The following is a 27,890-nucleotide window of genomic DNA, read 5'->3' on the forward strand; positions in this document are numbered from 1 at the left end:
ATTTTGCTAAAGCTTTCATATATCTATTTCTCTCCCTATCTCTCTCTCTCTTGCCATCTCTCTCTCTCTCACTCACACACACACACACTCATCTTTTCTATAGATAGGTCGATCTTCCATTTTTTTTGTTTTCCAGTAGTATTCTTAGTTTGAAAATGCAGCTTTGCAAAAGATGCTAAGCATGGGGGTGGGAGTATCATTGTTTGCTTCATGTCTCACTCTTTCTTTGCTCTTTCTCGTGTCTCCTATTAGAACTTTTGCTAAAGCTTTCATCTCTCTCTCTCTCTCTCTCTCTCTCTCTCACACACACACACATCTTTTTTTAAAGATTGGGCAGATCTTTCTTTTTTGTTGTTTTCCAGAGGTTTTCTTTGTTTGAAAACACTGCGTCGCAATAGTTGTTAAGTGTTAAGCATGGGGGTGGGAGTATCATTGTTCGCATCATGAGTTTATGCTCTTTCTAGCTCTGTTTTCTCTTTTGCGTTTTCTCATACAGTTCTACCAGAAAAACTCCAAAGAAAAAAATACAAAATGAAATACTCTAATCTCAATAGAGTTGACCAATTTTAAAGCTTATTAGGAAGATTAGGTTTTCGGTGAAGGCCCCATATGTCACATCCTGTCATATGTAGATGACAGGGGGTGGAGCTATTATTCTGGGCAACAGGCAAGACCATCCTGGAGGAGTCTGGGAAGAAGAAGAATTGGAAAAAGAAATGTTGCATCTGAAAACAGCAAAGAAAGTGTGTCAGTCACAAAACCTTTGCTATGGATTTAAACTCTCTCTATCTCTGTTTTTTTTTCTATTGATTTCCCCTTAAACCAACACACACATAATCATTTTAGACTGTTTTCCAGAGACCTTCTTTATTTGAAAACCAAACACTGCATCCCAATACATGTACATAAGAGCCTCATGCCATCCCAACTGTTAAACATGGGGGCGGGAGTATCATTGTTTGCATCATGATTTCTCGCTCCCACTTCCTTTTCTCTTTGTCTGTTTTATTTATTTATCTTCCTTGTTCTCCTTTACTTTTTTGTAGCTTCTACTTTAAATCTGGACAATCTCTTTATTTTAAAGTTGACCATACAGTGAAATGTCATTAGATTTCATGTAATTATATATAATTATAATTATAATATAGAATTATTTTATAAGGAGTGTATGGCACTTTTTTAAGAATTAAAATCTGTTGAAAGTGAAAGATTTCATGTAATTATAGGACAGTTTCTTGTAAAATTGATAATTATTACGTTTTAAAAGGAGTGTATGATGCCTTTTAAAGAATTAAAATATTTTAAAAGTAAAATGTAATTATAATTATGTAATTATAAGTTTCTTGTAAAATTAATAAATATTCTGTTTCATAAGGAGTATATGACACTTTTTTAAGAATTAAAATCTGTTGAAAGGGAAAGATTTCATGTAATTATAGGACATTTCTTGTAAAATGAAAGTAATATTTGTTAATCATAGTAAATATAATAACTGTTTTTTTACAGTTTATGCTCTGGAGAAGCTTTGAGCACTTGATAGTGAGTATAGTGATAGAACTTTCCCGGCTCCATCCGTCGTGCATCACAAGTACCATCAGCTGCTCCAGAGAATCCCACTCTATTCTATAGGTCAATGCACCACCCGTCACTAATAACTTCAGCAGAGTGGTGCCACTCATAATCTGAATAAAGAGGCACTCAGGAACCCTGATGAGAGGAGGAGGGCAGGAGTTACTACATACAGTAATTTACTCATCTGCTCTTCTTTAAAGAGATGAGAGAGAGAGAGAGACAGAAAGAAGAAAGAATGAGAGAGAAAGAAAAATTCATACCATGATACTTCCACCCCCATGCTTACCAGTTACCACTTTTTAAGTTTATATGTTTGAATGCAGTTTCGGCTTCAGACAGAACTGAACTTCTAAACCATTCAACCATTGAGTTCACTGCCAGTGTTACTGAATGAAGCTTCTGAAGACAGAGGAGCCCAAACCACTGTTAAACATGTGGGTGGGAGGATCATTTTCTGACTTATTTTTCTATTTCCTTTTTTTCCTTGATTCTCTATTTTCATTTCTGTCTCTCTCTTTTCCTTTTCTTTTCTCCCTCTCATCTCTACTTCTTTCTTGTTTTCTTTCTCTCGTGACTCTTTTATCCTTATCTCTCTTGTCTCATTTTCATATCTCTTTTTTCTTTTCATATCACCCTCTATCACCCGTGCTCTCTTTCTCTTCTCTTTCTTTCTTCCTCTTCTATAACCTTGTCTGTAATTTTGTTCTCTCTTTTTTCTTTCCCTCTGGCACCCTCCGTCACTTCTACCTTCTGTCTTTTTTTTGTTTTCTTCTTTCACTTTTATCTTCTTTCTCATGTCTTTCCCTCTTTATTTTTTCCTCTTTTTTGTCTCTCCATCTCATAAGTGTTTTTTTACATCTTTCACCCTATTTTCTTACGCTTAGTCACACACTCTCTCACACACTCTTTTTCTTTCATTTTTTTGTCTCATCTTTTCCTCCTCTGTCTCTTCATTCTCTTTCTCTTCTTCCTCTGCTTTTCTTTTTCTCTAATGCCTATTACCTTTTCTTTATTTTTCTCTTTTCTATCTTTCTCTTTACTTTTCCTCTGGCACCCTCTGCATTTCTTCTTTCTTTCTTTTCTTTATGTTTTCTTCTTTTTCTTTCATCCTCTCTCTCATGTCCTCTCCTTCCTTTTCTTTCTCTCTTTTGTCTCACCATCTCACAAGTTTTTCTTTACCTCTTTAACTCTGTTTTCTCACACTAAGTTACACTTGCTCTCTCATGCACTTTTTTCTCTTTTTTGTCTCATTTCCCTACCTTTCTCTGTCTCATCACTCTTTCTCTTTTCCAACTTCATCTCTGTTTCTCTCTAATCTTTTTCTTTCATCTGTTTCTCTATCTCTCCCACGCTCTCCTTCTCTTCTCTTTTTTCGTCCTCTGCTTTTTTTTTCTCTAATCTCTCTTACATTTTCTGTATTTTTCTTTTAATTTCTCTTTATTTTCCTTTCCTTTCTCTTTTTTTATTTTCCTCTGGCACCCTCTGTCACTTCTGCTTTCTGTCTTTTATTTTTGTTTTTGTTTTTCTTTCGCTTTATTTTCTCTCCCTCAGTCACACTCTCTCTCTCATGCACTTTTTTCTCTTTCTGATTTTTGTCTCATCTCTCTTCTATCCTTTTTCTCAGCACTGTCTTTCTCTTGTCCCCTTTCATCTCTGTTTATCCCTCACCTTGTTCTTTCGCCTGTCTCCCTATCTCTCCAACGCTCTCTTTCTCTTTTTTTGTCCTCTGCTTTTCTTTTTCTCTTACGCCTATTACCTTTTCTTTATTTCTCTGTATTTTTCTTTTCTTTTTTCCTTTCTTTTCCTCTGGCACCCTCTGTCACTTCTGCTTTTTGTCTTTTCTTTCTGTTTTTCTTCTTTCTCTTTCATCCTGTCTCTAATGGCTTTCCCTCCCTTTTCTTTCTCTTTTTTGTCTCTCCATCTCACAAATTTTTCTTTACCTCTTTCACTCTCTTTACCTCATTTCCTCACTCTCAGTCACACTCTCACACACTATTTTTTCTTTCATTTTTTGTCTTATCTCCTTTCCTTCCTCTCTCTCATCTCTCTCTTTCTCTTGCCCCCTCTCATCTCTGTTTTTTATTTCTTAATTTCTTTCGTCTGTCTCCCTATCTCTTCCATGTTCTCTTTCTTGTCTCTTTCTTTCTTCCCCTGCTTTTCTTTTTCTCTAATGTCTATTACATTTTCTTTATTTTTCTTTCTCCTTCTATTTGTTTTATTATTCTTTCTTTTTCTCTGGCACCCTCCGTCAGTTCTCCTTTTTGATTTTTCTTTTTTTTTCTTTCTTTCTTTTTCATCCTCTCTCCCTTTTCTTTCTCTCTTTTGTCTCACCATCTCACACATTTTTCTTTGCCTCTTTCACTTTATTTTCTCTCCCTCAGTCACACACTTTCTCTTTTGTCTCATCTCCCTTCTATCCTTTGTCTCAGCACTGTCTTTCTCTTGCTCCTCTCATCTGTTTCTTTCTCATCTTTTTCCTTCATCTGTCTCGCTGTCTCTCCCATGCTCTCTTTCTCTTCTCTCCTCTTTCTTCCTCTGCTTTTCTTTTTCTCTAATCTCTATTCCCTTTTCTTAATTTTCTTTTTCTCTTATCTTTTCCTCTGGCACCCTCTGTCACTTCTGCTTTCTATCCTTTCTTTTTGTGTTGCTTTTCTTTCTTTTTTTATCCTCTTTCTCATGTCTTTCCCTCCCTTTTCTTTCTCTTTTTTGTCTCACCATCTTACATGCTTTTCTTTACCTCTTTTGCTCCCTTCCTTTGTCTTATTACTCTCTTTCTCTTGTCCCCTCTTATCTCTGTTTCTCTTTCATTTTCTTTCATCTGTCTCCCTATATCTCTCCCATGCTCTTTCTCTTCTCTTTCTTTCGTTCTTTCTTTGTTTTTTTCTCTAATCTCTTTTACCTTTTCTGTATTGTTCTTTTTCTTTCTCTTTATTTTTCTTTTCTTTCTCTCTTTTTTCTTTTCCTCTGGCACCCTCTGTCACTTCTACTTTCTGTCTTTTCTTTTTGGTTTTAGTTTTCTTTCTCTTTCATCCTCTCTCATATCTTTCTCCCCCTCTCTTTTTTGTCTCTCCATCTTACAAGTTTTTTTCTTGACCTCTTTCTCTCTATTTTCTCACACTGAGTCACACTCTCTCACACACTCTTTTTTATTTCAGTTTTTTTTTTATCTCATCTCCCTCCCTTTCTCTGTTCCATCACTCTTTTTATCTTGTCCTCTCTCATCTCTGTTTCTTTTTCGTCTGTCTCACTATCTCTCATCTTTCTCTTGATGGATGTATCATTGTGAACTTTCTGTGTGTGTGAGAGAGAGTGTGTGTGAAGGAAGCAGAAGCTCTCCTCTTTAAGAGCAGCTGAGCAGGAGGTGTGTGTGTGTGTGTGTGTGTGTGTGTGTGTGTGTGTGTAGGGGGAGTGTCCTCGCGCACTGCTCTGCTCTGGAGTGTGTGTGAGGCGCTCAGAGCGCGCGGAGCTGCGGAGAGACGCGGAGCCGCTGCTGTGGGATCAGTGTGTGTGTGTGTGTGCGTGGGTCCGGCAGAGTGTGTGTGAGTGCTGCGTTTATGAGCGCGTGGATTAACGAATGGAGCGTCTGGCGCTGCTGCTGAGCCTCGCGGCGCTCAGCGCCTCACCTACACACAGCTGTGAGTAACACACACACACACACACACACACACACACACACACCTTTACCTTGTGGAGCTACAGAGAGCGCGCGAGCGTGGTATACATGCGTGCGTGTGTGTATTGATGCACATGTGTGTGTGTGTTTATTGGGAAGAGTTGAACATCTGCTTAGATGAACAAAGTCTGTGTTACTGATGCTGTATATATATATATGTGTGTGTATATATATATATTGTGTGCGCACGTGTGTGTTTATTAGGAGGGGTTGAAGAGCACATTGAGAGTTGAAGTGCTTAGTGTCATTGATGGAATATGTAAATATGTATGTGTGTGTGTATATATGTGTGTATATGTGTGTGTGTGTGTTAATGCACGTGTCAATGTGTGTGTTTATTGGGAAGAGTTGAAGTGCTAAGGTGAACAGAGCCAGTGTTATTGATGGTATGTGTATGTATATATGTGTGTATATGTGTGTGTGTGTGTGTGTGTGTGTGTGTATATATATGTGTGTGTGTTATTGATCAGTGAATGGTAAAGTAATCAGCTGGGTTTGCAGTGATGCTGCTGTGCTTCGCTGTTGTAACGCTGGGGGGCGCTGTTTCCCCATATACCTTCTGTAAGGGTCTCTGTAAGTGTGTGTGTGTGTGTATCCAGGTGTATAGGTATGTATCTGTGCAAAAAACTCACATTTCCAAAATTTCAACTTTTCAATACTTTCAATGAAAGTCAATGTAAAAAGGATTAATTCCAATGGAGGCCCTTTATTATAAAGTGCAACAAATTACAGTACTTACGATATTAATAAATGATGTCTTAAATGATGTCTTAACTAATTATTAATTGACATTAGATAAAATATTATTAAAACATTACTAAATCGTAATGTTTTAGAATAATGTAAGCAATAATGAATTAAGACATTAAATAAAAATATATACATAATAATGATAAAGGCAAGGCAAATTTATTTATATAGCACCTTTTAGACACAACAGTCTTTCAAAGTGCTTTACAAATAAAAAAAATACTAAGAAAAGTCAAGTAAAAAAATTGTAAAAGAATAACCTTAAAAATGGATATAAAAGTATTAAATAATAATAAAGCATGAATGATTCAAACATGATTAAAACAAAGAGAAATCTAATTAAAACATGTAAAAAAATAACATTAAACATGGAAATCATTTTTAAAAAAGCATGAATGATTCTACCATGATTAAAACAAAGAGAAATCAAATTAAAAACACGTAAAAAAAATAACATTAAAAATGGAAATAAAATAATTAATAATAATAAAGCATGAATGCTTCAAACAAGATTAAAGCAAAGAGAAATCTAATTAAAAACACGTAAAAGATAAAAATAATAATAATAATAATAATAATAATAATAATAATAATAATAATCATAATAATAATAATAATAATAAATTACAATTATAAATAAAATACGAATAAAGCATGAATAAACATGATTCAAACATGATTAAAAATAGATACTTATTTAAAAGAAGAATAAATCATGTTTTAACTTGTGCCAGTTAATGACTAGCAACACAACGCATTCGTTCTTAAGTAGTGTTAATTACGATAATGTACCCTTATTGTAAGAACCATTCCAATATATCCAATATATATTTCTATTGGTCCATTCATCATAAAATTCTGTCAAATTCATCATTCATATAAGTCATATAATAATAAAAAAGTAAAAAACAACAAAAATAAACATACAAGCCATCTGACAGATGACTGACCTTCACGTCAATGTTGAAATTTCAACTTGAAATAAATGTAATGTCCAATGATCAATTACGAATATGATCCTTATTATATTATTATTTAGCATATATTAGCATTTCATTGTATTTCTATCCTAAAATCAATTCAAAAATAAAATTAATTTTGTAAAAATAGAAAGAAAATGTGAAATAATCATTGTCTGAATAAAGCCATTGAACAAGCATACTGTTTAAGAGTGTGTAATATAGAATGAAAAAAGAATAAAAAAAAAAAAAAAAAAAAAAAAATATATATATATATATATATATATATATATATATATATATATATATATATATATATATATATATATGTATATATATATACAGTTGTGGTCAAAAGTTTACATACACTTGTAAAAAAACATAATGTTATGGCTGTCTTGAGTTTTCAATAAGTTCTACAACTCTTATTTTTCTGTGATAGAGTGATCGGAACACATACATGTTTGTCACAAAAAACAGTCATAAAATTTGGTTCTTTCATAAATTTATTATGGGTCTGCTGAAAATGTCACCAAATCTGCTGGGTCAAAAATATACATACAGCAACATTAGTATTTGGTTACATGTCCCTTGGCCATTTTCACGGCAACTAGGCGCTTTTGGTAGCCATCCACAAGCTCCTGGCAAGCTTCAGGTCGAATGTTTGACCACTCTTCTTGACAGAATTGGTGCAGTTCAGCTAAATGTGATGGTTTTCTTGCATGAACCCGTTTCTTTAGCACTGTCCACATGTTCTCAATGGGGTTTAAGTCAGGACTTTGGGAAGGCCATTCTAAAACCTTAATTCTAGCCTGGTTTAGCCATTCCTTTACCACTTTTGATGTGTGTTTTGGGTCATTGTCTTGTTGGAACACCCAACTGCGCCCAAGACCCAACCTTCGGGCTGATGGTTTTAAGTTTTCCTGCAGAATTTGGAGGTAATCCTCCTTCTTCATTATCCCATTTACTTTCTGCAAAGAACCAGTTCCACTGGCAGCAAAACATCCCCAGAGCATAATACTACCACCACCATGCTTGACAGTAGGCATGGTGTTCCTGGGATTAAAGGCCTCACCTTTTCTCCTCCAAACATATTGCTGGGTGTTGTGGCCAAACAGCTCAATTTTTGTTTCGTCTGACCAGAGAACTTTCCTCCAGAAGGTTTTATCTTTGTCCATGTGATCAGCAGCAAACTTCAGCCGAGTCTTAAGGTGCCTTTTCTGGAGCAAGGGCTTCTTTCTTGCACGGCAGCCTCTCAGTCCATGGTGATGTAAAACACGCTTGACTGTGGAGACTGACACCTGTGTTCCATCAGCTTCCAAATCCTTGCAGACCTGCTTCTTGGTGATTCTTGGTTGACTCTTGACCATCCTGACCAATCTCCTCTCGGCAGCATGTGATAGCTTGCGTTTTCTTCCTGATCGTGGCAGTGACACAACTGTTCCATGCACTTTATACTTGCGTATAATTGTCTGCACAGTTGCTCTTGGGACCTGTAGCTGCTTTGAAATGGCTCCAAGTGACTTCCCTGACTTGTTCAAGTCAATAATTCGCTTTTTCAGATCCACACTGAGTTCCTTTGACTTTCCCATTGTAGCTTTTGTAGCTGAGTCTAATCACTGGGTCAAATGAGCCCTATTTAAATGGGCTCATGAGAAGTCAACAGCTGTAGTCAATCAGAATCACTTACAAGAAGTGAAGAGGCCATGACATGAAGCTAATTTGATTGACACAACTCGCTACATCACCAAAATTGACAAATGTTGTTGCTGTATGTATATTTTTGACCCAGCAGATTTGGTGACATTTTCAGCAGACCCATAATAAATTTATGAACCAAATTTTATGACTGTTTTTTGTGACAAACATGTATGTGTTCCGATCACTCTATCACAGAAAAATAAGAGTTGTAGAACTTATTGAAAACTCAAGACAGCCATAACATTATGTTTTTTACAAGTGTATGTAAACTTTTGACCACAACTGTATATATACATATATATATATATATATATATATATATATATATATATATATATATATATATATATATATATATATATACATATATATATATATATATGTATATATATATATATATATATATATATATATATATATACATATATATATATATATATATATATATATAAATCTATTGAATCATCTTTCTAAAATGCTTTAAAATGAATTTAATGTGGATTTGACCTTTATATGACTCTGATTCCACCATACCATTCAATGTTGAAAGGCCAAATTGAAAGGTTGTGGTGTTTTAGTGTTTTAGGCAGCAAAGACACTTTAATTTAATCACTTCACCTTAGATTTATGAGGTAGAGACACCTGGAAAGATCAGCTTTCAGTTAACAGCTGTGCTGAACTTATCAATAGTTAATTACTTAAATTCCTCACCTCTTAATTTCAAGTGTTAGAGAGCATCAGTTGTAAAGTTGTGAAGAGGTAGAGTTACAGGTATACAGTGAATAGCTCTATTTGAGTAATGTTCTAATCCAGATTATAGCAAGAACAACTCAACTAAATAAAGAAAAAGAAAATACTTAGATTTAAGAAATAGAGGTCAGTCAATCAGAAAAATTATAAGAGCTTATCCTCAGAAAAGTTTCCTCAAGTGCATTCACAACGACCATCAAACACTCATCAAAAGAACATGATAAAACTGGCCCTCATCAGTACATCAGTTACCAGCCTCAGAAATTGCTAAAAGTTAACAGTACCCCAGATAATAGACATCTACATTCTTTACAGAGTATTTTTGTTTGTTTAACACTTTTAAATTTACTACATGATTCCTTCATAGTCTGATAGATGATTTCATTATTCATTTACATAATGTAGGATCACTCAAAGAAAATTAACAAAATATCATGGTAATACTGGATAAATACACTGCCTGGCCAAAACAAAAGTGGTCATCTGGATTAAAGTAAGTAAATGAGGTGGGGTTGGTTGATGCTGCAGTTGGTCTGCAGGTCTAGGTTCAGCAACAGTATGTGCTGAAAGAATGAGGTCAGCTGACTACCTGAATATACTGAATATAGACCAGCTTATTCCATCAATGGATTTTTTTCTTTCCTGATGACACGAACATATTCCAAGAGACCATATCTGGATTCATGGGGCTGGAATTGTGAAAGAGTGATTCAGGGAGCATGAGATCAATCCGGGTTAGGACCTGAATATCCCTTTCAGACAGCTTCCTCTTACAGCGTCCACAGTTAATCCTGTTGGATGTGGTTGGTCCTTCTTGGTGGTATGCTGACATTACCCTGGATACCGTGGCTCTTGATGCATCACAAAGACTTGCTGTCTTGATCACAGATGCTCCAGCAAGCCGTGCACCAACAATTTGTCCTCTTTTGAACTCTGGTATGTCACCCATAATGTTGTGTGCATTGCAATATTTAGAGTAAAACTGTGCTCTTACCCTGCTAATTGAACCTTCACACTCTGCTCTTACTGGTGCAATAATGTGCAATTAATGAAGATTGGCCACCAGGCTGCTCCAATTTAGCCATGAAACCTCCCACACTAAAATGACAGGTGTTTCAGTTTCATTGTCCAACCCCTGTAAAATACTGATTATTCACTTGTTTGAAATAACATAATAAATCTTGTTGCTGAATGCAATCAAATCCTTATAGCAATGCTCCAACCAAGTCTAGTAAAAAAGACTTACCTGGACAGCAGAGACAGTTACTCCAACAAAAGCAGGATTAATTCTTTTTAATACCCTTGTTTTCGACTAGGCCTGTCACAATAGCTAGTTTTAATCATCGACGATCAATGTGTGATTATTCAGAAGGAGACTCTGAAAAAAGGAGAGAAATCCGAGTACTCTGGGCTGGAGTTCAGGTAGCTTTGGCTTGTGGAAGAAAGCCAGCTCCACCTTTTGATGAATGGAGCTAGAAGAAGAGGTATAACAAAGTAAAAAGAGAGGAGAATGGGTTCTAGAGGGTTGCAACAGCTCACCATAGACGCCATAGACATCTAAAAAAAACATAAAATAGAACATTAATAGAAAAACATTAATAGAAATATACAAGGGTTGAACAATGAAACTGAAACACCTGTCATTTTAGTGTTGGAGGTTCCTTGGTTAAATTGGAGCAGCCTGGTGGCCAATCTTCATTAATTGCACATTATTGCACCAGTAAGAGCAGAGTGTGAAGGTTCAATTAGCAGGGTAAGAGCATAGTCAACATTATGGGTAACATACCAGAGTTCAAAAGAGGACAAATTGTTGGTGCACGTCTTGCTGGCGCATCTGTGACCAAGACAGCAAGTCTTTGTGATGCATCAAGAGCCACGGTATCCAGGGTAATGTCAGCATACCACCAAGGAGGACCAACCACATCCAACAGGATTAACTGTGGACGCTGTAAGAGGAAGCAGTCTGAAAGGGATGTTCAGGTGCTAACCCGGATTGTGTCCAAAAAAATATTAAACCACGGCTGCCCAAATCACGGCAGAATTCAATGTGCACCTCAACTCTCCTGTTTCCACCAGAACTGTCCGTCACCACAATAAAATATTGTGGTCTAAAACCAGTTTCAGTTTCATTTTTTTCATTGCTCAACAGTAGTCGCCTCGGCTCACTTCTTAACTTTAAGCTGAAAATGTCTGCAGGGAAAAACAAGCCTGTGCTGTGTATTTTACTGCAGGAAGAGCAGGTTGAGGTAATCCATGCTGAGCTAAATCAGGCCAGTCACAGTAGATAAACATTAGTCTGCGAGGTGCAGGTGGGCTTCAGCTCGTGGGCTTGAGCTGGGAATAACCACTAATAACCACTAAGTGAAGAGTTTAGCAGCCTTTAACTGAGATGCACATCAGGGCTGGTGTGGAATCAACAGCCAGACTTTATCGGATTTTATTGAGCGGATAAATATGAGAGAATCTTTTTCCTACATTGTAAATAGGCACTGAAATCATCCAGACTCTGAAAGAACACATAAGGAATCATGTAGTAAACTAGAAAAGTGTTGTGCTCTTATCTGGTGAGCAGTTAACTTGTGGTTTCTGAGGATGGTAACTCTGATGAACTTATCCTGTGCAACAGAGGAACTCCTGGTCTTCTTTTCCTGATGAGTGCCAGTTGTGGAAACTTTCAAAGTTTCTTAAAGTTATTTATTTCTTGTCATCATATAGATTAAAACATCACTCAAATAGAGCTATTCACTGTATCCCAACTCTACCTCTTCACAACTGTACAAGGATATTAAAAATCCCGTTTAATCGGATGATACGCAATCATATTAGTGCATAAAGTCTAATTCATAATAGATACCTAAAACTTCATAGTGCATATAGAAAAATGTGTGTTGGATACTGAATAAACGATACAGAATGCTTTAAACTGAATACTAAATAATCCATAGTAGATACTGAATAATTTATAATAGATACTGAATTATTTAGAGTTAATAAAGGCTTAACATTATATTGTTTGGCATATAAAGCTGCATGATCATCAGAAATAGTATTAGACAGTAATCTTGGATCAAGACTGAGTTTCTTCCCGAATGAATCTTATTTAATAAGATTCAGAGAAAAGTTTCAAATAAAATTTCACTTTTTTGGTTTGTTTTGAAGCAATTTTATTAAAATTAATTTTTGAATCTGTTGAACTACTAGACAGAACTGTATGTTGTTCATGGCGCCCAATAAGAAAATTAGTCGTAGCTCAGAGTGTACCACATGTACCACATTTTATTTTAAATTACTACCATGTGATGATGTCAGGGCTCTAAACACATCACCACCTACCCTAGAGACACAGATCTACACAGTACTTACCTGGATCCTGTGAAAATGGCGGCACGCCAGCCACCCTGGTCCTTAAGGTCTGGGTAGAGACCCAGGGTTGTCCTGGGGCAGGGGGGCCTGGGGGTACCTATGGAAAGAAAACAGAGAAAATAATGCATTAACATTGTGAAATTATAATCAAAACTTACGTGGACGTCCAAATGTTTACACACATGTCTTATCATCTGTAAATATGTTAATATTATACAGTTATCTTACCCACCTGCCCACTAATTACTTATTATTAATTATTGGTTTAGCCGGGGTGGGCTAAGAGTGTTTAAGGGCAGGCAGATACCTTATCGGGGGACCAACACTGGTTGAGCGTTGCTGGTATGCTGACGGGAGTTTATTGAGCTGTTTATTTAGCATTTTGGTGGTAGCTGCCAATCCACCTTTAACTCCTACCAGTGTACAGTGTGTAAATAGCTTGTGAATATTGTCTATTTTTCCTTTTGTTCTCATTTTTGTTTTTGTGTTTGGGTGCTTCGTTCGTCACAATCAGAGACTGTAAAAAAAGATGGACGCCGTGTCGCCGTTCCCATTCATTCAATGAAAATGAAGCCAAAATCTTCCGCCATGTTGGCGATCCTGAAACCCGAGTCTGCGCAATAGAGACCAGAGGAGGGAGAAAGACTGTGGAGAGACCGCCTACTCATTTAAATAACCCCGCCCCTGAGGGCTGCCTCGAGGTCACAGGCTGCAGAGCACAGCGGAGTGGAGCTGACGGTCTGTTATTGGTCCCGCCCATAACCAGCCCTTTTACAATAACCACACCTTTTTTGAATAGAGCTGAATAACGTTTTAAAAAACGAGTTTTGTGGGGATATAAAATTTTGACAATATAAGCAGAGGTTACACTAGATGTTGCATGTAAATAATGGAGGTAGAATTACAGTATATTAGAAAAAAATGTGATTGAGAGTTGTCTGTTTTGCCATTGAAACCTATGGGGATGGGTGGGGTTACACAGCTTTCTGAAACCGAACAGCAGGGGGCGCCCGACCTGTGGTGGCTTCACTTTTGAGAGACGATGCTCTGTCCAGCTATACACAGTCTATGGTCACAACAAAACACTTTAAAAGGGATATTTACCTGGTTCCAGACTGTTTTTACGTCTCTGCATCACCTCTCTCTCATGACCACTTGTCCTCACACTACCACATACCATATTTTATGGACTATAAGGCGCAAACGTATTATAAGGCACAATTTCAATGATAATATCTAATTTCTGGTGCTGAATATGCTGAAGAAAAAACGGCAGTGAAACTCGAGTATAATGCTGCACTTCAGCGGAGTGGCTTTACTGCTCCTTACAACCTGACTAATAAAATTTATACATAAGGCACAGTGACAATTTTTGGTAAAATTAAAGGATTATAGTCTTATAGTGCGAAAAATACGGTACATGACCAATTTCTTCATCTGACAGGCTTTTTTATGACTATATAATACAAAAGTCACTTTATAGAAGAGCTGTCTATAATAAGAATACTCCATAAATAGCTCCATCAATGTGTGAAATATCACTTTGTATTACAGGACCCTGCAGTAAATTCAACCAAATGCTGTTAGATAACATAGAACGTGGATGTAAAGAAATTAGGGCTTGTGTTTAATTGAGCCGAGTACCCTGCGCTATTCTGAGATACGCGCTTCGTACAGTGAAGTAATGACAGCTATTAAACAGCCAAATGTTATAAATAGCCGAGTTTCGGCACCACTGACAGTTATTTGAATGCGTAAGGGCTTGTACGAATACAACAGGACGCCATATGGAATATTAAACAGCCCAGTCACCTGAACGGGTAACAAATCCAAGCTCCAGCGCTCTCGGTGTGTTCGGAGAAATGCTTCAGTAAGCACGAGGGAATGTGAGGAAAAGATACATCATCTGCTTTACTGTAATAAGCCTCATTTTCAAAACTCATCAAAAAAGAGGCCTGGAAATCCACTGTGATTTAGGGAAAGGTGCTAAATGATGCATTTTGTCAATGGAGTTTGGAGCTTGTGTGTGTGTGTTTGTGTTTTCATTGTTAGGCCTGAGAAATTAAGCATAAATTTCAAATTAGCATACATTTTGTGTTGCAGTATAGATGCTTAAATTTCATGCAAACACTGCAAACCAATATATTTACTCTAGATTTACTCTAAATTAAAACATTATTAGATTATTACAATTTTCTTTTGCCACTACCATGCTGGGCAGGGTCCAACCTCCCTCACAACAAGATAACACCTCACATCGTATACGGCTGTGGATGTGGAGGTAACACTTCACAACCAGTTTTTTTTTTAGAAATATGTTGAAAAATGATCAGGTTTCTACAGCATATGTGAGTGTGTGTGTGTTAGCATCGCCATGATGCCCCACTGTAAAACAGTATCAGACTCTGCAGACTCTAAATAAGCTTCTTTTTCCTTCTGAGAACTCTCCTCAGTGCTTCTGGCTGGATAGAAGAACCAGGGTTAGGTCTTAATTATGAATTAAGCATGCATTTCAAAGTAACATACATTTTGTGTTGCAGTATAGATGTTTAAATTTCATGCAAACATTGCAAAACAATATATTTTTCAAGATTTACTCTAAATGAACACATTATTACAAATATAAAGGAATGTTAACTTCACTTTAAGTGTTTTTTTGTCATGTCTGCAATTCTGCCTGGATAAACTGAATGTCACCAAGTTCAACCACAACTCTCATCGTAATCTGCCCCTCCCAACACGCAGATTTTTTACTGCCTGTCTAATGCTCTGGAGCCGGTCTTGGTTTAGACTTCCAGCTCTTAAAGGGACAGTGTACACATTACTGAATACTGGCGGTTACATATTTCCCCCAGGCCATTTAAATGGTCATCCCCCCATTGTGAGCATGTGTGCAATACCAATCATTTCCTGAGATATTTTACTATATTTTAAGTTCTAATTCAGAAATCCTTACAACCAAGCTGAGATGTTTACAATAAAGTATCCAATTTATCATGCATTTTTTATTACACTAATATAAATGTAATTGCATTTTAAATTTCTTTCATAGAAAGGCATCAGAATTATCTTGGAGTTGGCATGAGGTCTGATAGTGGGTGAAGATTGATGGGGCATTCCATTTACAAAGATGTATGGAAAAAAGGTATTCAATCTAATTTAAGATATGTCTTAAATTCAGTGTTTTTTCATTCATTAAAAGGTTCTGCATTGTAGATGAATACTAAAGTCATCCAAACTATGAAGAAAAACAAACCAAAATATGTTTTTATATTTCCTTAAAGTGGCACCTCTTGCTTAGATGACAGCTTTACACGTCTTGGTTGGATTTTCTCAGTCAGCTTTATGGGGTAGAGTCACCTGACAGCTGTGCTGAACTCGTCAAGAGTCAATTACTTGAATTTCTTGTGTTTAAAAGTTGGTATACAGCGAATAGCCCTATTTGAATAATGTTCTAATCCATATTATGGCAAGAACTACTCAACTAAGTAAATGAAAAAAAATATATATATTTTAAGAAGTGAAGGTCAGAAGTGCAGTCGCAAAAAGAATAAAAAAAAAATGATGAAACTGGCTCTCATCAGGACCGCCCCAGGAAAGGAAGCGCAAGAGTTACCTCTGTTGCACAGGATAAGCTCATCAGATTTAGCAGCCTCAGAAACCTCAAGCTAACAGCACCCCAGATAAGAGCCGTTTTAAATGCTTTGAAGATTTGTTATGTTCCTTCATAGCCTGGATGACTTTAGTATTCATGTACAGTGTAAAATATTGAATGAGAAGGTGCGTCCAAACTTTCGACTGGTGCTGTAAATCCCATCCATTAGTGCAGAAGGTCAGGCTTCCATATCCCACATCCATGTCCCACAGGTCAATGCAGTGTTTATTTTATAGCTTCAATGGGACCATTGGTACCAAATGTCACTGGGCTGATCAGCTGGTTCTTGTTATTGTAAAGTCTTATTTTTAAAGTCCATCTAAACTGACGAAGTGCCTGAAAACTTTAGCTGATTAAAATGTTCCCGATTATGATTTCAGCCACGATGCTGACAGGTCTGAGCTGAAGTTTCTTCCTGTCCTTGGTGTAACCCCTCTCTCCGGGCTGGGTTCGGTGCCGCATGAGCCCCTCCTCCGCTCCGGGTCATTGGGAAATGGAGTTTCTCGCCGCGCGTTTCCCCGAGAAACGCTCGGCCTCCCGCGGCCACTGCCCAGCCAGCCTCGCACAATTATGCAAATGCACCGCACCTCATTTGCATAAGTGTCTAAACAGAAGCCAGAGAAGGACCGCTAAGAGGCCTGTCCACATTCGAACGTGTTTCAGACACGGGCTTATGAATAATGCTGCTATCGCGAGAGAGACTCATTTCCTATGGATGTTTGTTTTGTTTATGGAATTTTGAGAGACTGAAAGAATGAACTGTTTGCTATTTTCTACAATAAGAAGGCAGATGGCTTTTTTTAAATCCCCAAATTAGAAAAAGTTGGGACAAATATGAAAAATGCAAAAAAAAAAAGAGAAGTTTTTTAAGTTTTTTTTTTATATTTACTTTGACTTTTATTTGATTGCCAGTGGTATGAAAGTCCAAGTTGTTTAATGATTTGTTTAATGATTAATTTTCACAAAAATTATTAACTATGAGTAAGTAACAGAAAGAGAGAGAGAGAGAGAGTTATCAGTTCATCCTTTCGCGTGAGGTGTTCAGGTGTATGAGCTACTCACAGGTAAAGATTCTCACAGCTGCTTCTCAAATGGATTAATATCTATGTGGAGTTTGTACTATATACTGTATCTCCTGTTTCACTACAGAACACGTGCTTTTATCTCCCTCGTGCTCATATTCTAATCCCATACAGAATTCTGGAGCTTCCTCAGTGTTTTCTGTTGTTATTTCGCGGCTAGCATGTGCTAGTGCGCTGACGCTGTTGTGCCAAATCCGACTCCCCGCAGAATCCGGCTCCGCTTTGTGAGCAGAATCAGCACAACACCGCCTGCTGTAAAACTGCTGGAGTGGAAACAGCGCTTATAAATAAATTAACAAACACAAAAACGAAGTGTATTCTATCAGTAATTTCAATTCGTTTTAGTTAGCTTTATGAACACACAGTACAGTTGTAGTTAGTTATGTTTTTGTCCTTTTAATTACTGTTTTTATTTGTTTCAGCTAACGAAAATATTTTTTTACTTTGTTTTAGTTATTTCGTTTAGTTTCGTTTTCATTAACGATAATATTTGGTTACTTAGCTATATTGTGATTATTATGCCAGAGCTTTATATAAAATAAAAATAGAATTAAAAAACAGATGCCTACTTCTCAGATCTATTTTCTGGAGCCCTGGTCGAGGTCGGGTTCGGGCAGAGAATCTAAGCTCTTCCAGTGAGTTGGAGTAGAAGTAACTTTAATCTGATTACTGGACTGGAAATAGTAACACGTTAGATTACTCGTTACTGAAAAAAATGGTCAAATTAGAGTTACCTTCTACTGACATCACTGATCCCTCCTGTGAGGAATGAATAGAAAGCTGAGAATCTGCACTTTCCACACAATTCCAGGGCTTGTTTAGATTAGCCATGAGCAAAAAGCCACCAGCATCTGTATAAACACAGAGCAACTGTGGACCAGTGTGTGCTGGGAACACCGATCTGATCCGAATTGTCAGATCGAGTCCCCCCGTGTTCCCGATCTCAGCGAATCAAGAGCGAGTCTGAGAAACGCCGGTGCAGATTCCTCATTAAACCAAGCGAGGCTGGAGGCTGCGCCGCTTTCATAAGCTGGGAGCCATCTGCTGTGTCGCGCCCCGCGGAAACACAGTTATTAATGTTTGCGCTAACCTTGCCTCCCTCATTACACGCAGGCACATGCAATTACGATTAACACACTGTTCAAACAACAGATTGCAAATGGATTTGTCTGATCTGCTCCGATTAAATTGCGGATTCTTCCTCTGAATTAATAACAAAATAAACTGGCAACAAACAAAAAACACGCGTCGGCACAGAACGTTCCCCCCGCGACTCTCTGTTTAATCTGGTTTGTTTGGGAAGACTTGTTTGGGCTTCGGTATGGAAAAGTAATGAGTTTCAATAATGAGGTCTAAGAAGTGTCTTTTAGAACATGCTTTAAATAAAATGTCTGGGATTACTTCAGTTCATCGATTGAGAGTTCTCGTCGGAATGTCAATCACTGTAAATCAGTTTGAAACACAACTTCTGATGTGTTCACATCAGGAGTGTAACCGTGATCAAATCACATTGCATAATTATTTTTTCTACATTTTAAATGTAAGATTTATTTCTAATTTTCTCCCATTTTTTGGGCTGATTTTTTCACCCATTAAGCCGCTAGTCAGCTGTATATTCCCCATCACTAGCGATGCCTTAACACAAGGATAGTGAAGACAAGCACATGCCTCCTCCGATACATGTGAAGTCAGACTCCTCCTCTTTTTAAACGGCTGTTGATGCTCAGCATCACCGAGTATCATCACAGCGTGCTCGGAGGAAAGCGCAGCGACTCGGTTCCGATACATCAGCTCACGGATGCAGCTTTGTGCTGATCGACATCACCCTTTGGAGTGATGAGAAGAAAATGTGCCATCTACCCACCCAGAGAGAGCAAGGCCAACTGTGCTCTCTCAGACTCAGTCGGCAGCTGATGGCAAGCTGCATGACCGGGATTTGAACCAGCAATCTCCCAATCGCTTAGCATAGTCACTTTAGACCGCTGGAACACTCGGCACCACCATTTGCACATTTACTTTAACTATTAGTAGGATATTTTTGGTTGATGATCAGTTGTTTGCAATATTTGCTCTATTTTTTTGGTTCACACTCAATTTGGCATGTAAATGAGCTCTATACTGAATGGTTGTCCACTTTTTCTGGCTTTTTCTGTAGCCAGCACTATGGCCACTACATACAGCTCTGTAAAAAAATGAAGAGACCAGTTTAGTTTCTGAATCAGTTTGTCTAATTTTGCTATTTATAGTTCTATGTTTGAGTAAAATGAACATTGTTGTGTTATTCTATAAACTACTGATAACATTTCTCCCAAATTCCAAATAAAAATATTGTTATTTAGACCATTTATTTGAAGAAAATGAGAAATGTCTGGGCTTTCAGTCCTCAAATAATGCAAAAAAAACCCAAGTTCATATTCATAAAGTTTTAAGAGTTCAGAAATCAGTATTTGGTGGAATAAACCTGGTTGTTTTTAATCACAGTTTTCATGCATCTTGGCATGTTCTCCTCCACCAGTCTTACACACTGCTTTTGGGTAATCTTATAACAAATTTCAATCAGTTCAGTTTGGTGGTTTGATGGCTTGAGATCATCCATCTTCCTCTTGATTATATTCCCGAGGTTTTTAATTTGGTAGAATCAAAGAAACTCATTATTTTTAAGTGGTCACATATTTTTTATACAGTATGTAGCATTATGTATTTTTTTTTTTGGGGGGATATCACAAATTCAGTGAATCTAAGACTCTGTCTAAGGCATGCAGTTGGTGACATGCTAATTGGTGAGGTATTAGCTTACACTGCTTGTTAGCTACATTAGCCTCGTAACTCCAATGAAAAAAAAAGCAACGAAACATCTCTGACACCATCTAGCCTTCACTAATGACCTGAAAATATATATTGAAAGGGAGGAAACCGGCTCTACCTGATTTCCTTGCTAAGCTATCGCTTTAAGACTGAAATGTAGATGCTCTCTCTCTCTCTCTCTCTCTCTCTCTCTCTCTCTCTGTCAGAGAGAAAATGCCAGGCTTGCAGCAGTACAGTAGATCATTGTCTAACTCAATAATTGCCCTGATCTTGTCAGCACAAGTGTCAGATCTAATTCCAGGGCAAAACAAGGGGCGGATCTATAGCTGCTGTTGGACGCTGACCTTAGCAGCTACACCCACACACACACACACACACACAGACACACACACACACACATGCGGTGTTAAGGTCAATGCTAACCATACACAGATACCTATTTATAGCTGATATGGATCCTGTCCTGAGTCGTGTTTGTGTTGCAGGGCTTGTGGAAGTTAATACTGATACAGATGCTAATCACCTATTCACCAATGAAATGTCCAGGACTTTCATTGAAGGACTCCATTGAACTCAATTACCAAACCCAGTAGTTTTATTTTTTATTATAAAAGGAACAAAATGTAATAAATGACAGCAGGTGTTTAATGGCTACTGCAGTCCGATCTGTTCATCAAAATGCTGAAGAGAATTAAATGTCTTCCCTGCCCTTATTTCCCAGACATCAAGCTCATTCAGGTTGCCAGGTTAAGGACACTGAATCTACAAGAACTAGAACAAGATGCTGTTAAGTCAATATAGAGTCCAACTTTTGGTTTCTTTTTATTTTTCAAAGACTTATTTCTAATTTTCTCCATTTTTTCCCATTTTTTTCATTTGTTCTCCATTCATCTGGGCATATTTTCCACTAGTTCAGCTGTTAGTTAGACACAAGGAGTTTGAAAACTAGCACATGCCTCCTCCAATACATGTGAAGTCAGCCATCGCCTCTTTTCCAACTGCTGCTGATGATTTTTTATTTGAGATTTATTTTTAATTTTCTCCCATTTTTTAGGCTGATTTTTTACCCATTAAGCCGCTAGTCAGCTGTATATCCCCCATCACTAGTGATGCCTTAACACAAGGATAGTGAAGACTAGCACATGCCTCCTCCGATACATGTGAAGTCAGACTCCGCCTCTTTTCAAACGGCTGTTGATGCTCAGCATCACCGAGTATCATCACAGTGTGCTCGGAGGAAAGCGCAGCGACTCGGTTCCAATACATCAGCTCACAGATGCAGCCTTGTGCTGAACGACATCACCCTTTGCAGTGATGAGAAGAAAATGCGTCATCTACCAACCCAGAGAGAGCAAGGCCAACTGTGCTCTCTAAGACTCAGTCGGCAGCTGATGGCAAGCTGCATGACCGGGATTCGTGACCAGCAATCTCCTAATCGCTTAGCATAGTTACTTTAGACTGATGCAGCATTACGAGTAGCCATTGAGCCATCAACCTTATCACAGTAAGGTTTTCAATATCAGTTGATATCGATATGTATCACCATATCATTTTTTTTTTTATTCATAAGTGAGAGAATAAAAGAGTTATCAAAAACAAATTGGTAAAATGTAATATAGTCAGGAGTTAACAAATGAACATTAGAACATATATATATATGACTGTATGAATAAAAATAAAACACTCAAATCCTGTATATTCAAATTAAACAGAGAAACATAGAACTAAATTCTTTGGTCAGTTCCGAATCAATAAAATCTCTAATACAATACAAAACAAAGTAAATCATTTTTAAAACCAAAATCTTAAAGCAATTTTGGAATGTAAACAAAAGAGAACATAAAATTGGTAACACTTTATGATAATATGTTTTCAACTAATGATCAGTAGGTGTGAACAAAGCAGTAGTTCGTCAGAATTTGAATATTAACATTAAAAAATCGCTTGTAAATACGAATTTTAAACCGGGCAAATGTTTATCAATTGCAGTTCATGTTACCAATACGTTCATTAGTATTTACAAAATGATAGATACTTTTTAGTTTCTTAAAATGTGAAAAATAACAGTAATTAATCATTAGTTAATGGTATATTAATAAAAGTTATACCATAAAATTCACTCAATTGTCCTTATGCTTATGCTTCAAAGCAAAATAAAGGAAACCACGATAAATCCCTATTAGTGCAGGACTGTCTTAAAGTGATGTTAAAGTTTCGCACCTGACATACCATAACTAGAGGCTGCGAGACAGGAACACAAGTCTGTCCACTGCCTCAGGTTTTAAAACTGTCCTGTGGCAGGTTACAATATTACCACCTGTGCTAAAGACCCTCTCAGCCAGAGAGCTAGTAAGTGCTTTGACGAACTGCTTAAACCTGTCATTTACCACACTTGCCTTCATACTGTAGCGTCCAACTGGACACGTTGAAAAGATGAATGAGAAAGATGTTTACATATGTGGCTTTATTGCTGGAACGTCTTTCAGCCCCAACCACACCAAAATAAAAACAGGCTAGCGAGCTAACAGGCTAAAACTAGCACTTGGGCTAAACACACACACACAGACACACAGTGACCCTGTTGTTCTGGGTTCTGTTGTGACCACCTGGATGAGTTGTTCATGCCCTTTTGGAGTAATTTTAGTCGGCCGGCTACTCCTGGGAAGGTTCACCAGTGTTCCATGTTTTCTCCATTTGTGAATAATAGCTCTCACTGTGGTTCTCTGTAGTCCCAAAGCTTTATAAATTGCATTTTGAGGTCTTTTATCTGCTTCATGTTGTCAGACAGGTTCTATATACTGTAAGTGATTTCTTGGTTCTACAGTGTAATTGAACTCAGCTTTCCAAAAAGTGTGATTAATCACAGGTCATTTTTACCTTTTTCACAAAAGGCTTGATTGGTTTGGCTAGTTTTTTCCCTTAATAATCTTTTTTTACTCTAATTTTAATATTTATTTTATATATATATTTTTTTTTTATAATTTGAAAAATGCAAACATTACAAAAATGCAAAAACAAATTAAATTTGTAAGGGGGGAAATACATTTTTACACCACTGTATGATAAAATAGTGACCATATACATTTACCAGAGCTGCCAGTATTTTACAGAGATGGTAAAATGACGTATAACAGAAAAAAGGTGCAGAAGTATTGACTCTACGTATTAAATAACAAGCATTTTAAAAGCATCTACAGCTTCATTAAGGCTTGATAAGAGCATCACAAGAGCATTATAACATCTCCCTGAACTGCAGCGGTACTGTGGGGGTGTGGATGGGCTCTGTGATTGTGATGTGGAGGCAGTAATGAGACGAGGGACAGACGCGAGGCAGCTGAAGCTTGTTATTAAACACCTTCACGTACTGGACCTGTGCCCTCCGAGGGTCCCGCAACCCACAGCTGCAGGAATACAGCTAGTGTTTTTGGGTCACTCTTACTGTTACCAATCAATAAACACAGTTCTGCTCTACTGCCCTGAATAACAGCATTTATACGCCTGATAATCTCACAAACACAACACAACTGACACAACTGACAGTGTTTAATCTCACAAACACAACACAACTGACACAACTGACAGTGTTTAATCTCACAAACACAACACAACTGACACAACTGACAGTGTTTAATCTCACAAACACAACACAACTGACACAACTGACAGTGTTTAATCTCACAAACACAACACAACTGACACAACTGACAGTGTTTAATCTCACAAACACAACACAACTGACACAACTGACAGTGTTTAATCTCACAAACACAACACAACTGACACAACTGACAGTGTTTAATCTCACAAACACAACACAACTGACACAACTGACAGTGTTTAATCTCACAAATACAACACAACTGACACAACTGACAGTGTTTAATCTCACAAACACAACACAACTGACACAACTGACAGTGTTTAATCTCACAAACACAACACAACTGACAGTGTTTAATCTCACAAACACAACACAACTGACACAACTGACAGTGTTTAATCTCACAAACACAACACAACTGACACAACTGACAGTGTTTAATCTCACAAACACAACACAACTGACACAACTGACAGTGTTTAATCTCACAAATACAACACAACTGACACAACTGACAGTGTTTAATCTCACAAACACAACACAACTGACACAACTGACAGTGTTTAATCTCACAAACACAACACAACTGACACAACTGACAGTGTTTAATCTCACAAACACAACACAACTGACACAACTGACAGTGTTTAATCTCACAAACACAACACAACTGACACAACTGACAGTGTTTAATCTCACAAATACAACACAACTGACACAACTGACAGTGTTTAATCTCACAAACACAACACAACTGACACAATTGACAGTGTTTAATCTCACAAATACAACACAACTGACACAACTGACAGTGTTTAACCTCACAAACGCAACACAACTGACACAACTGACAGTGTTTAATCTCACAAATACAACACAACTGACACAACTGACAGTGTTTAATCTAACATATACAACAATTCTCAACAACTGACAGTGTTTATTCTCACAAACACAACATTTCTCAACAACTGACACAGCATTTCCTAACAACTGACAGTGTTTAATCTAACATATACACCATTTCTCTACAACAGACAGTGTTTAATCTAACATATACACCATTTCTCTACAACTGACGGTGTTTTATTTCACAAACACAATGTTTCTCTACAACTGACAGTATTTTATCTCTCAAACACAACTTTGATCAACAACTGACAGTGTTTAATCTCTCAAACATAATGTTTCTCAGCAACTGACAGTGTTTTATCTCACAAACACAACTTTTCTCAACAACTGACAGTGTTTAATCTCACATATAGAACACTTGTCAACAACTGACAGTGTTTAATCTCACATTTACAACATTTCTCAACAACTGACCGTGTTTAATCTAACATATACAACGTTTTTCAACAACTGACAGTGTTTAATCTAACATATACAACATTTCTCAACAACTGACAGTGTTTATTCTTACACACACACACTTTCTCAACAACTGACAGTGTTTAATCTAACATATACAACATTTCTCAACAACTGACAGTGTTTATTCTTACACACACACACTTTCTCAACAACTGACAGTGTTTAATCTAACATATACAACATTTCTCAACAACTGACAGTGTTTATTCTTACACACACACACTTTCTCAACAACTGACAGTGTTTAATCTCTCACAAATATTGTCATTTAGAGATTTATTTGCAGAAAATGAGAAATGGCGGAAATGATGCAGAGCTTTCAGACCTCAAATAATGCAAAGAAAACAAGTTCATATTCATAAAGTTTTAAAAGTTCAGAAATCAATATTTGGTGGAATAACCCTGGTTTTTAATCACTGTTTTATGCATCTTGGCATGTTTGTCCTCCACTAGTCTTACACACTGCTTTTGGATAATGTTATGCCTTTACTTCTGGTGCAAAAATTCAAGCAGTTCAGTTTGCTTTGATGGCTTATGATCATCCATCTTCCTCTTGATTATATTCCAGCTTTTTTTTAATTTGGTAAAATCAAAGAAACACATAATTTTTAAGTGGTCTTTTATTATTTTTTTCTTCAGAGCTGTATATTAAAACTGAGCTGTCCTTGCTGTAAAGCAGTAAACAGGACGTTGCTTGTTTGAAGCTGTGCTACAGGGTCACTGAGGCATGTTCTGATGTTGTTTATTTAAGTAGGCTTCCTGTGACAGGCCTCGCAGGGTGCGCCGCCGACACGTCGTTTGCACAAGGCCTCCAAGAAGAGAAAATCAAGCTTTCACTGCTGATTTTTTGTCCCTGGATCTAAGCAGTCTCAGATATTGAAATATTAATGTCTGAGCTTTGGCTTTGTTCCAGTTGGCTTTGTTAAAAGCTGCTGCGCTCACATGCCGTAGCTGGTATGCTAAATAGAACAGCATCCAGAAGGAGCTGGAAGATGTACAAACATTTTTATTATTTTTTTTTTTTACATATATTTGGTTTTGCTTTTACCCGAGTAAATATATAAATAAAAACACCTTTAAATGATCATTTCATTTATTATTATATTAATGTTTTAAAGAAAAAAAATCAAGCAATCAAGCTTCTGATAACTGGCAATGAGTCATTCACATCTCTGCGGAGGAATTTTGCTTCACTCTTCTTTACAGAATTGTTTTAATTCAGACACGTTGGAGGGTTTTCCAGCATAAACGGCCTGTTTAAGATCATTCGCAGTTGTTCTGGGTTCTGTTGTGACCTCCTGGATGAGTTGTTCATGCCCTTTTGGAACAATTTTGGTCGGCCGGTCACTCCTGGGAAGGTTCACCAGTGTTCCATGTTTTCTCTATTTCTGAATAATAGCTCTCACTGTGGTCCGCTGGACTAATAGATGATCAATGGCTGTTCTCTATTGAAGTGATGCCTTGATTCTGTAGGTTTGGTAGTATTCAAGCCTGGTTGTGGTTGGTAGTGAAATTGAACTTGAACTTTTTTGGTCACAACAATTGGTTATGTGTTTGGCTATAATTGAGTCAACTTCTCGTTTTTGGAGTTTTGTGAGAAATTATGTGTAAAAATGTGTTTCAATACACACAAGGAAATAAACAGGTGAATAACAAAACGTGTGATTGCAATCGTTTCTTTCTCTTTGGGATTTTTTATATTGTACAATTTAATATTGAAGACTATACAGTCATATATATCGAATGAGACGGTGTGTTTAAACTTTTGACTGGTGCTGGACTTTTTTCACATTTTAATGTTGAGAAATGTTCAGTGTGTTTTTTTCTTTTCTGTATAGTATTCAGGTCTATGTACTTACTGTAGCACATCTGCCAGGGACTAGTTTAGGAATATTTCAGAAGCGTTGCCAAAATCTATGACTAACACAAGAACCCCAATTACTGTTTTCCCTTTTCAGTCCTGCAATCCTGGCTCTCTTCTTTCAACTCAGAGTGAAGAAATCTCATTTTTCTCAGTGCGGTAGCCAAAACAACATGCGTTCAAAGCAAGGACTGCTCTCCCAGACTGCCTGGCTGTTGTTCACATTGAGTGTACCAGCGCAGTGCAATGATAGGTAACGCTGCTGTGTTTAATAATGCTGTGTAGAGCTTTGGCAATGAGGAGAAGGCTGGGCGCACTACATAAAATCCATAGTACTTACTCAAGGGTCTGACTCCTGTACTGACAGCTCACTTAAAGTAAAAGTACTCAAGTAACAGTAAATAAGATGTTTCTGAGACCTCAGAGGTCATGTTGTCGTTCAGATGAAGATTTTGGCGTAACAAGGAGGACACCGCTGCCTTCCCATCAGCCTCTAGCTGTTAGTCATTAAACAAGGTCACACTTTCTGAATACAAGAGCCCATTAATTCCAGCTCCTCTGTCCAGAACACTCTGATAGATAAAATTATTAATGAGCATAAGATTGGAAAAGCTAAAACTAAAGACTTGTTTCTGTGTTGTAGCTGTGGTGTCCCAGGTGGTTACTGTTGGGTTGCTATGTGGTTGTTGTTGTATCCCAGTTGATTGCTGTGGTGCTGCTCAGTGGTTGCTAAGTGGTTGCTAT

The 27,890-nt window shown here is 37.3% G+C and overlaps 1 protein-coding gene across 1 annotated transcript in view; it reads left to right on the forward strand.

Annotated features, from left to right (window-relative positions):
- The first annotated feature begins 5,023 nt into the window (after positions 1–5,023).
- cntnap5b (contactin associated protein family member 5b) overlaps positions 5,024–27,890 on the forward strand; it is a 149,712-nt gene continuing 126,845 nt past the window's right edge. The window contains exon 1 of the mRNA XM_049471072.1: positions 5,024–5,207. Within this exon, the coding sequence (XP_049327029.1) occupies positions 5,147–5,207 (61 nt within the window). The 5' untranslated portion in view covers positions 5,024–5,146. The remainder of the gene's footprint in view (positions 5,208–27,890) is intronic.

This window comes from Astyanax mexicanus, chromosome 23 (assembly GCF_023375975.1).
Source record: "Astyanax mexicanus isolate ESR-SI-001 chromosome 23, AstMex3_surface, whole genome shotgun sequence".
NCBI classification, from domain to species: Eukaryota; Metazoa; Chordata; class Actinopteri; order Characiformes; family Acestrorhamphidae; genus Astyanax; species Astyanax mexicanus.